The sequence below is a fragment of the Dendrobium catenatum genome, unplaced genomic scaffold, assembly GCF_001605985.2.
Source record: "Dendrobium catenatum unplaced genomic scaffold, ASM160598v2 fragScaff_scaffold_853, whole genome shotgun sequence".
Classification (NCBI taxonomy): domain Eukaryota; kingdom Viridiplantae; phylum Streptophyta; class Magnoliopsida; order Asparagales; family Orchidaceae; genus Dendrobium; species Dendrobium catenatum.
The window spans coordinates 2,731,806-2,747,786 of NW_021319315.1; the positions used below are offsets into that span (position 1 = coordinate 2,731,806).

The 15,981-nt window shown below is 33.9% G+C and overlaps 1 protein-coding gene across 4 annotated transcripts in view; it reads left to right on the forward strand.

Annotated features, from left to right (window-relative positions):
* The window catches only part of LOC110110350, a 22,547-nt gene continuing 6,566 nt past the window's right edge, over positions 1-15,981 (forward strand). The window contains exons 1-4 of one of the 4 annotated variants that reach the window (XM_020841767.2): positions 1-394; positions 481-554; positions 3,550-3,691; positions 15,188-15,499. In XM_020841767.2, the coding sequence (XP_020697426.1) occupies positions 272-394; positions 481-554; positions 3,550-3,691; positions 15,188-15,499 (651 nt within the window). In that variant the 5' untranslated portion in view covers positions 1-271. The remainder of the gene's footprint in view (positions 395-480; positions 555-3,549; positions 3,692-15,187; positions 15,500-15,981) is intronic. The other 3 variants (XM_020841769.2, XM_020841768.2, XM_020841770.2) reach the window with 3 other exon arrangements.

Sequence of the window (15,981 nt, forward strand, 5' to 3'; positions counted from 1 at the left end):
ATAGCGGTGACGGAAAGCCAATGGAATCGAAACGGAACAGCCCCAGCCTGCCACGTCACCTCTAGGCAGAGCACCCTCGCTCTTGCTTGAAGAGAGAGAAACCTTCAATTATAAAAGAAAATCAGCGAGCACTTTTCTCACAAAAGTTGGCTTCTTCAAATCATTTCGAGCTTCTCCACAGTAAACCTCCTTTGCTTTTCTTCTCCTGCCTCATTTTCTCCGCTTCTAGCTCACACCTTCGGTCGAGAGAACCGTAAAAGGAAGGAAGATAATGGAGAGGAGCACGCCGGTCAGGAAGCCACATACTTCGACGGCGGATCTGCTTACCTGGCCGGAGACGCCTCAACTGGTTGATCCGCCGGTGCCCGACTCCGCCACACGTCGTTCTCACAAGGTAGCAATCCCATGATCGAACTATTCGTTTGCGCACTTTTGTTAGCTTATTAGGGTTTTGATCGTTGAAAAAATAATTCCTTGCAGCCGTCGGGAGGCATCAGCCCAGCGTTGTTCGGCGGACCGATGACTGAGGAGGAGGTTGAAAGTGTGAATAAGAGGTGAGATCTGCTGTCGGCTTGTGTTTTGCTGGAGTACTATGTTTCTTTCTGTTGTGTGTATATGAGCAGATTTTTTTTTCTTTTTTTTAATCTTATTTGAAGAATGGATTTGAATTTTAACCATTTTTTGCTTAATTATATTGGAGGCTAACTGTTTGAAAAAATGCCTTTTTAATGAATTGTACTGTTTTCAAGCTTTGAGGGGGAATGAAATAGGGGTTCTCTCATTTCTGGTCTGCTTCTTCTGACTGGGAATGAATATGTTTCGATTTCATTTTTTTTAAGCTTCCTGTATGTATGGAAAAATGATGCTTGCTGTAGTATCCTGCACTTCTTTTGATATGCAAAGGCTCTGTGGTCCCTTTTCTTTGCAAATAATTGTGCATATGTTTCAATTAGTAAGCGATTGACAATTGGTCGGACATTTAATTGGTTGGTTTCAATTGTATCGTAGCTTCACCCTAATTAAATTCTAGCATGCAAGTTATATTGTACGGAATACTTGTGTTGTCTTTTTTTTTGGAATATGAAAAGGTGCAGATTTCCTGTAAGTTCTCTCAATTGCTTGATGGAGGATTGAAGAAGCTTCAATAAGATGGGCAAATATAATTAATCTTAAACGATCAGGAACAAAAAAGTGCAGATCAATGATAACTTGTCTAGAAGTTTTGCAAAAACTACTCAAATAGATTAAACACCTCATGTAATACTCAGCATGAATGATTTTAATTGATGATGGTGATGGATGACCATGATGATGGATGACTTGTCATTGTTCAACTTAAGCATGAACTTCTGCATGTAGAATCAACTCTATTCTCTCTTGATGCCCGCATTTGGATTTTCATTTGCATGAGGAATAAATGATGTCATGGATTATTATATTGAAGATTTTAAGCAACTTATGAACTTTTGAATTTGCACTCTTTGAAAATTTTGGTAGGCAAAATAGCCCTACTTTGTAGTCTGTTGTAAAAGTTAATAAATTTAGTGAAATGCTACATTATGACTATTTAACATATATGGGGGCTTATGACTAGGTTAATAGACATTAGAGTTATTTGTAATGCTTTTTCCACGAGTTTTAAGGAAATTACCTTATGACTAATTTAATAGATATTGGGTGCTGCATGTAATGCTTCTTCCGTGACTTTATGAAAAAAAAAAACTTACGAAAATGCTATTGAAATTTCATTAGAATCCTTAATTTTTGTTTTTTTTTGTTTGTTTCTTGTTCTCCAATCTTTTATTCATGTCAATGTATTAAGATGAACTAGGCTTAGTTCCTTTTGTAATATTTGAATTTTTATCATACTAGTAGAGGTTTTGAAGCATCTCATCCACCTTTGAATCTCTACTCTGATGATTTGGACCTTTGAATTTCTACTGTTTGAGGATTGGGAAGGAAGAAAAACCCCACTTTGCTTTTGTAAGGGAAAAAAGTAAAGTGAATTGCTACCTTATGACTTTTTAAAAGACTCTAGGGGTTAATTGTAATGCTTCTTAAACCAGTTTTATGGAAATTGCCTATGAGAAGTCAAGCTTGACTCGACAATTTACAATTCATTTTAATCCTTTATTTCTGTTTGATTGTTCTTCTGCCCTTTCTCAGCTTTATTAAGATGAACAAGGGTTATTTCTTTTTTTAACATTCGAATTTGAATCCAACTTACTGAGCCTTTGTTTTATTTCATAAAAATTGGGCAATATGAGAATCAACAATGTTGTGAATAAGGAGGATCACTTACTTCCCTTTTAATTATTACTATTGTTAAAACGGAGAATTTGAGAGGGAAAAGCTTGAAATTATTCATTACAATCTTCCCTATTTATAGATCTATACAAGACATCCTAATGAGGAAATAATAAATTGCATAATTAATACATAAATAATACATAAAAATCTTTCCTAAATACGTCCCCTCATTATGGCGTAATCCATGAGAGTATCCCACGGATTGATCTTTGTGTCCGTCGGATCCTTTGCACTAGGAACGGCTGGATTTTGATAGCTGGATTTCAACAACTATAAATACCATACGTTGAGATTTATTAATGGACAGTTGAAGATTTTCATAATGTATGCTAGTCCTCCAAATTATTATCTTTGGTGCATGATCCTTAAATTTGGCAAAACAGTGGATTTATGTTGATGTAAACTCAGGAAATGTCTATGTAAATTTATTGTAGTTGTTCTAATTTTGGAAGCGTACCCCATTGAATTTAGCTGGTAAGTGGTGTGCAAATACTTCCTTTTTAATTAATGACGTAAATTCAATACCTGAGGTTTATGAGTGGGCTCTTGAAGATGTTGACAATGTATAATAGATCCTTTAAATTATTATAGATGTTTTGTGGACCTTAATTAGGAAATTCAATGGATTTATGTTGATGTAAAGGAAATGTATATTTGATCTGATTTAAATTTATCTGCTTTTTGAAGTGCTTCCTATTGAACTTAGCCTGTAAGAAGTGTGTAATACTTTGTTTTTTGGTGATTGAACAATTTTTTATGTATTATAGCATGGCCAAGATCCTTGACAATCATTTAAAACATGGCATAAAAACCACCAAAATGATCTTAACTATTATGATTCTCATATTTATACATGGGTACAATTTGAAATCCTTTTCCTTTCTATTTATTTTTCTTTGTTTTTCTTTTTAGATCAATTCTCTAAAAGCGAATAGCCATTGCTGGCCATTCTTTCTTTAATTTTTTGTATAATGAGTACTTACTAATATTCTTCATTATAGTTCGTTGTTAAGATAGTTTGATTAATAATAATTAAAGTTGGACTTTCTGACGTTATTCCATTGCAGCGTGTCATTTACACTAATAAGTCAGAAATAAATGATGCTTGTAGAACTTTTGGTCAGCTAGTGGTCATTTTATGCATCTTAAATATTATTATACATAGTCATGTTTAGAAAAAAAATTTCTACTCAATTATCATTCATTTCTCTTTCATGTTGTAACGATTTATTTGTGAAGTTACAGGAAACCGACCTCTGGTCCCAAGTTAAAAGAGATGACTGGTAGTGGCATTTTTTCAACTGTCAATGAAAATGATATATCAGAGTCTGGCAGCTTCTTGAAAAATCTCAATGACAAAACTAGTGTGAAAATTTATCAGGTAATTCATCCATAAGAAAGCAACAAATTTCTCTTAATCAACAATTGGTTATGCATAAAGATTTCTTTTTCTCTTTTTGAAAAAAATATATGCCTTTTGAGTTTTGAAGTGACTTTTGCGTACTTTGTTATCTATCTGGTTCTCTAAAATCTAGTCATACGTTCATAACTGTTTTTTGCGACATATTTGGTGCTTTCGTAGCTATTCTTATGAGATCTAATCGGCTATCATTATAGAGGTGAAAAATAGGCTAGTTTCACTTGTTCAACCAGTAGCTAGAAATGGTCTCGAAACTCTTAATTTCACGTTCTTAGAATTAGTTGCAAATCGAATTAGTTGAACCTCAATTATTTGAAACTTTGATCCAAGAGATGAATTGTTTAACAATCTACAATAACAATGATTATGGAGATGATAGTTGTTCAAACGGAGGGGGAGACTGATTTATTACTAGATGGGACATAGGGGGAAGGAATGATAGATAGTGAGAAAGAAGGAAAGGAAGGATAAAAAGGGTGATAAATGACAAAAATTTAAAAGGGATCAATTAGAGTGGGAAAGAGACAGTGATGAGATCAATAACTCAAAGAGGATTAATAAGGGGGGTGAGAGAGAGGACAAGAGAGAAAGAGATATTGTGTGGGAGAAGGTTATTGTAACAACAAAAATTCTTAACTATCCATATATTGTTCACTTTTGCATGACGGCCTCACAAGTTTATCATGTTGTTGTTACTTCCTAGGAGGTCAACCATCACAGAATTTCTTCCGTATGAGCATGCTTAACCTTGGAGTTTCTTAATGAGTTTTCAACCATTATACCAAAAGATGCCTCGATGTTTAAGAGTTTAGTTTTTTTTTTTAAAGGATTTCACAATCTTGCTTACTTAATTAACTGACATTCTCATAAGTGACCTTATCTCAGAATCATCCACCAAACATATATGATTAAAGAGGCATCCCTTATAAGTTTAAATGATGGTTCCCTCCATGTATCACTTTATCCCAAATAGGTTCAAGAGGTGGCCCCCATTGCTGACACTTTATTTTGTATCATTGTATGTATGACACTGAATTCTCATCTTCAGGCTGATGTAGTGCTCTGATATCATTTGTTATAGCTCAAACTCTTAACTATCGATGTATTGTCTGCTTTGGCTTAATGGTCTCACTATTTTGTCCTATTGGTGTAATTTCCTATGAGGTCACTCATCCTCTCCCATTTGAGCATGCTTAACTTTGAAGTTTCTTAATGAAACTCTAACCATTACGCCGAAAGGCATCTCGATGCTCAAGAGTTTAGCTTCCTCTTATTTAAAGAGTTTTATAATCTCCCTCACTTAAGTAACTGACGTCCTCGTCAGTATTTTTTTCTCAGAATCATCCACCAAAATGATATAATTCTAGAGGTAGCTTCTATAAGTTCAAGTGGTGGCTCTCGTTATATAGCACTTTATCTCATAAGATTTAAGAGGTAGCTCCCATGACTGTAGAGTCTATCTCATTATTGTCGATTTGGTCAAGGAGGAATAATAGTCTCTCTAGTGCATGACTAATGATGTTTTAAACTGATATCAAATATGCATTAGCGTTCATGCCGATTAGTGTAGGGTATCTTGATACTTTATCACGTTCATAAGAATTTTCTAATTGTTCGTTGACTTTAAGTTCAACAATCATTTATTCATTATCAATGACAGTTGACTCATCTTTGCTAGCTTTAAAAGCAATAAATACATGCTCTTGCTCCTTTGGTAAATCTATTCTCTCAGAAACTTTTATAGCTTTCTATTTCGATTGAGGCGATGAATCATACATTGACTTCACTATTGTAGTACTCGCATGAGTTTCTTGATTCGGGTTACAGTCATTTTGCTCTAGCCCTTAATGATGATCGTAATTCGACTTAAGCGACTACTACAGAGTACTACGATATTGAAGTTAAAGTCTAATTCATCATCTCAGCTGAAATAAAAAGCTAAGAAAATTTTTTAAATGATAGATATACTGAATGAGACAGAGAATCTATTTCAAGCTTTTGAAGCTAGCAAAAATGAGTCAACTGCTATTGATAATGAATAAGTGATTGTTAAACTTAAAGTTAATGGATAATTAGAACTTTTTATGAACGCAACAAAGCATAAAGATACCCTACACTAGTCGCCATAGACGCTAATGTATATTGGATATCAGTTCAAAGTATCATTAGTCATGCACCAGAGAGGCTACTATTCCTCCAAGACCAATTCGATAACAATGAGATAATCTCTACATTCGCTCAATACGCTAACGTACTTGCTGACGATGTTATGATTAATAGGTAATTAGAATTACATAACATTAACTCCTTAAATTCGGACTATCTCGTAATATTTCATAAAAAATCTAAAGCACCTTCCTCATTTGAGGTTCCTGTGCCTTATGCTCTTGATATCTCATAACTTAGTTAAATCATAGTAAATGAATTAGTAAAAGTTAAAATCTACACACCTATTATGATAGTAGTTGCTACTAAAATGTTTGGATTGTCAACTACCCATAAGTACTCTTCAACTAAATAGACTATGACATTGAGTATGCAACAAAGTTAGGAATGTGATTCTCATACGTAGGCCTGAACGTGAAACTGAGTTCCACCTGGTGGTTATTTCGACTAAAAGTTCTATTGGGATATAGTGTATTACTCTGATACCATTTGTAACAACTCAAACTCTTAAATTAGAAGTGTATTGCTCTCATATATAGGCCTGTTATGATAGTAGCTGCTACCAAAATATTTGGATTGCCAACTACCCATAAGTACTCTTCAACTAAATAGACTACAACGTTGATTATGCAACAAAGTTAGGAATGTGATTCTCATAGTAGGCCTGAAAGTGAAACTGAGTTCCACCTGGTGGTTATTTTGACTAAAAGTTCTGTTGGGATACAATGTATTTCTCTGATACCAATTGTAACAACTCAAACTGTTAAATTAGAAATGTTTTTATTCCTGATGGGCTAGCTAACACAATGCATTTGATATATTTTTAATTCTTAAAAACTAATTTTACATTTTTATCCATTAAAACTTAATTTGTTTTTTTTTCATCAGTTTGGACAATGACAAGCTAAAAAATTATGAATCTTTGTAACATTTTTTGGTGTAGGCATTCCAATATTACTTTAAAGTTTAACCTTTTATGGATTCATTGAACTGAGATTTCTTCACTATTGATTATATGCTTCATAAATGCAACGCTCCTAAAAAAAAAATTGACATTTTGAAAATTTTGCATACAATTGATTGAATTGATTCTTCACTACGGGAAAACACGCGATTACCGTCGGATTTTCCGGCTGAAAATTCTGCGCCGACGCAGGTAACGGCGCATTGTTGCGTCGGAAAATCTACGGCGGATTTTTCGGCGCAAACTACGCCGGAACCTTTTCGGCGTCAGTTACGCCGGTATCGGCGTCGGCAAAAACCAACATTTCACCATTTCCGTCGCATGTTACGGCGGAAAATCACCGGCGCATGTTCCGGCGGATATGGCGCCGGGGTATTTAAAATCAACGAAATAAAATCGGCGAATGCTGCGCCGGTAATATCTCCGGCGGATAGGACGCCGGAAAATCCGCCGGCGAAAGCCCTATTTTTCGAGACTGAGCCCCTCTGGCCCGTCACTTCTTTCCTTACGTTCTCTCACCTCGCCTGTTTCGCTCGTCGCCCTCCGTCGCTCGCCATAGATCGCCGTCGCCGACGGTCACCGGACTTTGCCGACGGTCACTGGATTTCGCCGAGGCATCCTAGCTTTCGTGGTCACGTTCATCTTCGCCGACGCTCGAGATCTCGACGGAACGGAAGTTTTTTTTGTTTCTTTTGACGAATTTTTTTCCTATTTCAATTGGATTACATAAATGATTAGCTTATCTTTTTTGCTTTAGACTTACATTGAATTTATGGTATAGTAATCGAGCATAGATTTTGAAAGAGATATTATGATAGTACCAAAAAATCAATTAGTTTAGGGTTTAGGAGTAGAGGCTGATGAGATCATGTGCGAAAAGGAGATTGTGGTAGGAAGGATGGGTCTTGGTTTCACTTTGATACCATTGATGATGCGAAAAAGAAACAAAAAAATAGAGATGGGAAAAAGATTAGTAGTATTAGAGAAAAATATGCTTTGTATCAAAGGTTCACAATAAGCACATTTTTTATGTATTAGTTTTGGAGGTGATTACAAAGCATATTCAAGTTGTTTGGTTAAAGTGGAGGCAATGTTTAAAATTGCGTATTCGGGTATTGAGGCGTTTTTCATTCGTCAGGCTAAATGATCATAATTTTCTACAAGCACCCTATCTTTTTACATCTATATATAATCAGTTTTAGATCTACTTAAGCGTGATAATCCATTACTTATTTGCTCATACATGTAGGCAATTTTTTTTGTCAATGCTACAGGTTTTCGGTGGATTTTGCGCTGGCCATTCGCCGGAAACAACGATACAACGAATCGTATCGATCATACCTGCGTCTCTTCGTACGCCGGAACTTCCCGACGCCTTTTCCGGCGTCGAATCCGCCGGCATTGTCCGATGCATATTTTGCGCCGTAAACATTCCCGCAGGTTATTTACGGCGTACTAACGGCGTTCTTTTCGTCGGTAAATACCGGCGGACTCTTACGACGCAAATTACCGGCGCCGATGTCGCCGAAATTATCGGTCGAAAAGTCGTCGGCTGCCATCATTTTTTGCGCCGGTAATGTGTCGGAAAGTGCGCCGGAAATGTTTCTGGCGCATTATATGCGCCGGACAACATTTATCGACACGAGCCAAACCGGCGCATGGAATTCCGCCGAAAAGGGCGCCGGAAACACATTATTCCGACGGATATCTTATAGTAGCGGTGGATTTTATCCGCCGGTATTAACGGGTTTTCCCGTAGTGCTTCTTGAACAACTTCAATACTATTCTAGATTGTTTAGCATGATCTTCATCAGTTTTAGAATATATCATATATCATCAATGAGTATATTCACAAACTAATCAATATATTTTTGGAAATTTTGATTTATTAATTTCATAAATATTGTAGAAGCATTTGTTAACCCAAATAACATAACTAAAAATTCATAGTGACCTTGCTTGATTTCAAAAGTTGCCTTCGTGATATTTGCTTATTTAACTTTCACTTGATATCATGATCTCAAGTGAATTATGAAGAATCTTCATAATGTTGTCATGACCCGGCCTGAGCACTTTGAATACCATGTCAACAAATGATTGGATGATGGTTAAATTCTTTTGAATAAATAGCTAATATAATTCAAAAAATATATTTTACACTTCGAAAAATTTGGTTTCAATTGATTCTTCCTCAATAGCTGCAATACTATTATCAGATGTTCAACATGATCTTCATCTATTTTAGAACATATTAATATATCATTAATAAATATAATCACAAATTGATAAATATATTTTTTTTAAAAATTCGATTCATCAAATTATAAATTTTGTTGGAATATTTGTCAACCCAAATGACATCACTAGGAACTCAAACCAAGTTTCAAAATTATATTTGTGATATCTGCTTATTTAACTTTTAATTGATGATATCATAATATCAAATCAATTATTGGGAATGATGTTTTGACGACTTGTCCCCCTTTTTCTTCACCCCTCTCTAGGCAAGCAAACATGAGGCGTAACAAAACAGACAATTTAGTCGGACATAATTTGATGTAGGACTAAATGCTATAAAATGATGAAATAAGAATTTGCACGATTTATTGATAAGATCAATTAAAACTAGAACTATTAGCAAAGTCAAACGATCAAATAAAACATAAGAGTGGTCACTTCCGTTTAGGCTAAGTTGCACACTAAGCACTTGGACTACCAAAATAACATAGAAAATCAATTCATGCAAATAGAATAGTTTCAACAAAAATTCCTAATCTAACAATAAGATTATAAGCAAATAAAAGTGCACTCAATCCTACGTTTACTAAGCTTTGGCAATGGCGAGATAAAATCCTACGTTTACTAAGCTTAGGCAAAGGTGAAGTATGGCTCCTTGTGATTCATCATCACCTACAAAATTAGGGGATTAGGAAAATAATTGAAAAGAGGGGAGGAGTTCACCTTAGTCAAAGTCAAGAGACAAATAGCCGAGATGTTGAAGAAGTTTGTCGTAGGAGAAGTCGTATCTTGTTTCCGAACCGTATTCAGTTGCCGGATTCGCCATTCACGAGGACTAGGCAGCAAATCTCCTCTCCGAAATCTGAGAACAGTTTCAGATTTCGTTCCCAATCCTGAGAGAAGTTCAGATTTCTCTCTTGAAACAAATATAGAGTTGGGAGAGAGGGTGTGGGTTTTAGAACTCAAGTGACGGGTTGCTTGTGCGGAGAGAAGGTGGGAAAAGAAGCAACCAAGAAGGGCCTTTGAAGGTCTCGGCTAGCAGCAACATGTTTGCTCTCCAATTCTTCCCAAAGATGAGCACTGTACCGTGGACAGATCTTTGGGAAAATCCAATAAGGGGTGGCGGGAAGCTGGGAGGAAATTAGGGAAATATTTCCTAATTCCTATTCTCAGATTTTTGGAAACTAATTAAAGGTTTTGTCTTTAAAAGTTTCGGTTAGCATGAGGTGGAATTACTTCTCAGCAGAGAAAGTGGAAATTAGGAAGAGTTTCCTAATCCAAGCCCAAGAGAGAGGGGGCGGCGGTAGTAATGGGAAAAAGGAATTGAGCAAGTCATTAATGCCTGCTAACGTGAGATATGTAAATAGGGAAAGGTAGATTTAAATCCCAATCTTTCATAAATTGATTTGATTGAGTTTAAAATAACTTTCCTAAAATAGAGGTTGTAAATTAGGAAACATTTTGAATTTCAAATCACTTGGATTTGAGTTCAAATATAATCCTAAATATATTTAACTCATATTAGGAAATAACTAAAAGAGGGGGAAATCAAAAAGGGGAAAAAGGGGAAAGGTGGCCGGGGGTAGAAGCCTAAGGCCGGCGGCCAAGAGGGGGGATCGGGTGAAGGTGGCCGGCGGTTATGGGGAAAATTTGTGGAGTTTGATCTGAGGAGGAAGTTGGGAAATTTGGTGGAGTTGGATGTGACGAAGACGAATAAAGGAGGGTGGTGAGGGAAGACAAAAATACAAAGAGAAAACCATGAACCCGGCCGTCTCCAAGGTTGGTGGGTGATACGAATTCCCTCTCCTAGGGATCTCTCCAAGTTCCCCTCAAGAACTCTCAAGTACTCTCAAACACAAGCGTAGAAAATTTTCATAATCATTCATTCCTTCATTACTTTTCAAAGAGAACATAGGGCTATAAATAGCCAAGTATAAGGACTCAAGAAAATAAAAAGACAACAAAGCCCTCAGGGCTTACATACGACCTCCATTTAAGTAAGGGGTAAAAACGGAAAAACAATTACAACATAATAATAAAAGATAAATAACAAAATAAAAACAAATATATGAAATAACTAAAAAGTCATCGACGCGATCGTGGCCGTAGATCGACGGCCACACCTTTGATTCATGCTTTGATGTCCTCATCATAATTCTCACTAACACTTATCCTGATTTAACTCATTAGGATCGAGTTAAGGAAAAGTAGTCTTATTTGATTGTCCCAATAAGTTTACCAAGCATTTAACAATCATCTAATAATCCATCATAATTATTGAAATGAAAACGAATATAGATAATATCATCAATTTAAGTGCAAAGCTTCTAAATAACATCTAATACATTCATACATGCCAACATTCTTTAATCTATATCATATATATCTTCTATAATATATCCAAAATCATATGCCCAAAACATTATTGTGTAGAGCAAAACTAGTCCTACTCTTTCACATGTCCTTTTCCTTTTTCCTGAAACCATTAGATGGCATCGAATGAGCTACAAACATAGTGAGATAATTAATTCTAACATAAAGTTCAAAAATACAAGAAAGAACACGAAATATCATGCTATTCATATGTGCAAAAGGAAGCATTTACATCAATTATATATAATTAGCTAAGTACAGTAGATAATAGTTTAATCCATTTGTTATTAATTGATTGTATGATGGATCAAATCAGAATTAACAATTATAACTGTTACATGAAAATGAGAATGATAGTAATTTTTTTTATTTTTACTCTTATTCATACTTAACAATCAGTATTTTCAAAATGTTATATCAAGTTTGTAGGTTTTTGACCCCATTAAGAGTTGAGAATTTCTTTTTATTTTCTTAATATAGGTTAGACTAACCAACTCTCCAGTATCAAGAGTTGAGAATTCCTTTTTATTCACATCTCTCTATGTAGGTCATCAAAGTCAGCCTGTCTAACTCACTTTATATGACCTTTCATATGATCCTTGAATTTTAATCTTATTATTTCAACCATTTACAATTTATTGGCATTGACATAAATATGTATCATTTATGATGTGCATTGATGATAAAACATGATATATGTAAAATACTCATGTATGCATCGTACATCATTAAATAGTTTTATGTTTGAAATTAATGATGATTAATCTGGAATCATTTGAATTAATGATAATATGTTATGTATTAAATCTTGCATTAATCTTAAATATTGTTTAACATGCTTAATATGAAGAAAATCTACCCATTCGGATAAAATAGGTTTAGAAAATCATAAAATGTGCAAACGTTAAACCCATGAACAATTCAGCCCTCATATTAGAAATTGAGTACCTTATCAGAATAATTTGATTCTCCTCACGATAGATTTTATTTTTTTCCTCTCTGATGCCTCGACTTTTGGTAAATAGCCTAAAAATAATATTTTTATCAATTTGTAACGTGTTCAAATTTAATAATTTAATTTATGACAAAATAACTTCAAATAATATTTTTTACCTCAAAGCCGTTTATTCCTAATAAATTAAGAATAAATATCAAGAAGAATGATTTTTAATTATACTAATCTATTAATGGTAGAAAAATGGATCAAGAAGAATGTGCTTTAATTATATTAATCTATTAATGGTAGAAAATTATTTATTTTAGCTACATTTTCTTCTTAATTTATACCCACTATTTTCTTAAAAATATCATGTATTTTTTCTCTAAGCTTTTGGTATATTTATATCATTTGATCATTGTCTAACCCATCGGCCATAATGACCATTGAAAAATATTGGTCAATCCAACAATATAGTAGTTATCAATTACATCTGATTCAACGTTAGCCTCTTCCAATTTTTAGAACCAAGAGTTGCGAATCATTTTTATTTCCCTACTGTGACTCATCTCATTAGAAGTTTTGTCTTTCTCTGAGCAGGTCACAATAATTTGCTAATCATGACATGACCTTACATAGGCTTTTTTTTCTTAACATCATTGCATAAGAATTTATAATTATTTTAATATTTTTTGCGCACATGCTAACATCAACTTTTATCATAATGCAAGCACGGTATGACATAACATAAAATAAATTATATTTAAATACTTAAATATGCATAATAATTTATTAGAGAATCAAAAGGCTTGAATTCCATGAACATAGAATGAATTTATTTTTATTAGTTGATCATGAATGTCCAGTGAATATCTTGGTATCATTATTTATCATCAGCATGATCAATATGAAGAACTTTTTTATATATAACATATCAATATATTTGTAAAAAATTACAAATATTAGACCTATGAATAATTTGCTCCATATATTTGGGATTGAGTATCTCAACACAATTAAAGGATCCTTCTTGAAACGGATTTTCTTATTTTTATCTTTCTGAGATTTTGATCTTCCTGTAAACAATACAAAAATAACAAGTTTCTTAATTTATTCAAATTCCTAAATTAATAACCCAATCTAATACAAAATGAATTCAAAATGCCATGTTACCACAAAAGAATTTCTCCTTATTCAAACCCTTTTAAACCTACAATTCAAACTCACTTTGTAGAAGAAATCACCAAAAATCGGATTTGCTTCTCCTTTCATTTGTTCCCCTTTTCTTCTTTACTTCTTCCTTTTCTTCCCTTCAACCAGCCCTTTAAGAATATATCAAGTAATTAAATAATAACTTAGTTTATAAAAATTTTATTTCCCTTTAAACCATTTTAGCCATTAACAACTTAATCCATCAATGTATGATTGTATAAGTGAAAAAGGAGATTGCTATAGGACAATAGCCACTGAACAATAAAAGTAAGAGAAAATGATCAAAATGATCCCCAACTTTTTTAAGAGACCATTTGGTCATCCAGCTCCTTAAAAATGTGTATTTTTTGTCATAATATCAAATTTTGGGGTTAATGGTATTAAATCAAGGAATATTTTGGTCATTTTTTAATTAAATATAATTTTCAAGTAATATATATATTTTTAATTTATGAAATATTTTTTAATAAAAAATTTATGAATAATTCTAGTCTATTATGATCCGATAACAAGACACAGCCACCACCGTCATAGCCATCGTCAAGGATCACTTGAAAGCCACACACCACCACCACCTCTAAAAATTTTGGAGTATTAATTTCATCTGTAAGTTGTTGAAATACATTTATGAAAGACTAAGATGCCTGAAATAAATGAAGAAGAAGCATATTGAGAGGCATTGGACTCCACAGGACAAGACAGGGGAGAAATCAATTTGTTATAATGACGACTCAAATAAATATCCCCTTAGTGACGACAATACAGATGATTTTCTAGTTGTTGCAAACTTTTCAACCTTTTTTATAAATTAAATAAAGATAAGTAGGTAGCTAAGAAAGAAAGCCCTTAGTGATGATAATACAGATGATTTTCTAGTTGTTACCAACTTTTCAACCTTTTTTATAAATTAAATAAAGATAAGTAGGTAGCTAAGAAAGAAAGAACTTGAAGTTGAACTTAATGTTATGTGATACCTTTATGCAATTTCTATATTTAATAATTTTTTGCTCATGTAATATTTGTATTTCAATTAAATTTCATGCAAGTTATCACCAAAATACTTTATGTCTAGTGCAATTTTTTGTTTCATATGTCATTGTATTATTTCATAGTTCAATAGAAATATAGTACATCATCTTTTAACATATTATTTAGGTATTATATAAAAATTTACTTTTAACATTTATTTGCACTTAACGCAATATTTTGTTTTGAGGCTTACGCCTCGCCTCATGAACAAAAAACGCCTCAATACCTATTTGCACAATTTTAAACAATGATATATATATAATTGATCGGTTGGTGAAGAGTACGTCGATGGATGGTAGTCCGAGCAATATATTCGAATTTTTGATTATCAGATTTTAGGGATTATTTCTTGGCTTTGTACAATCTAGAGTTCCTGCAATTCTTTTTATGTTGTTGCTATGTTATTATTTTATACTTCTTGTGGTGTATCTGGAGTCCCTCACTATTTTCAAATTTCCTCTTCGTGCACTGTCATATTTTATGCTATCCCACGCTCAAGTAAGCTGCAATGCTAAATTCAATTTCTTATTTGATCCAGCAAGCAATTAGCGGCATCAGCCAGATTTCATTTAGTACTGAGGAGATTGTTTCCCCAAGGAAACCCATCTCTTTGCCAGAAGTAGCAAAGCAGCGAGAATTAAGTGGGAGTCTTGAGAGTGCTGCAGAGGATAAAATGAAGAAGCAACTATCTGATGCAAAGACCAAAGAGCTCAGTGGGCATGATATTTTTGGTCCTCCTCCTGAGGTTCCTCTTAGGCCTTTAGCTGCACGTAATTTGGAATTGAGAGGACAGCTTGACTTCGGAGAACCTGCACCCCCAAACATTTGCACATCAGTGAAAGTGTCTAATGTAAGTAACAAGATTTCTTTGTTTAATTTTATTTGTTCATTCCTTCATTTAACACTTTCCTAGAAGTTTTTTTTTTTTCTCACGAGCAGTTCCCACGAAGTCTTTTTTACTGAAATGTTACATTTTTCTCATTAGACGCATTTTGTACCACTAGGAAACGTGCTCAGATCACACTATTGATAACATATCTTGTTTAGCCTGCAGAAAGTTTTGATGTTTTCTTATTATTTTCATGTCTTGTTTATTCCAGATTTTTTTTTTTATGTCAGGTGGGATACTTTTTAGTTCCTCTAATTCTTGTCCTAACTCCAAATGAAGTTGTTTCTTTGACTTTGTGGTTCAATCACAATGGTCGGATGTGATGGGATGTCTTCCAAGATCATCTAATCCATAGGGCCATTTTATGTGGATTTTTAGCTCTAAATCGCTCTCAAACCTGCTAATTGTGAAGGCTTAAATATATATATATATATATATATATA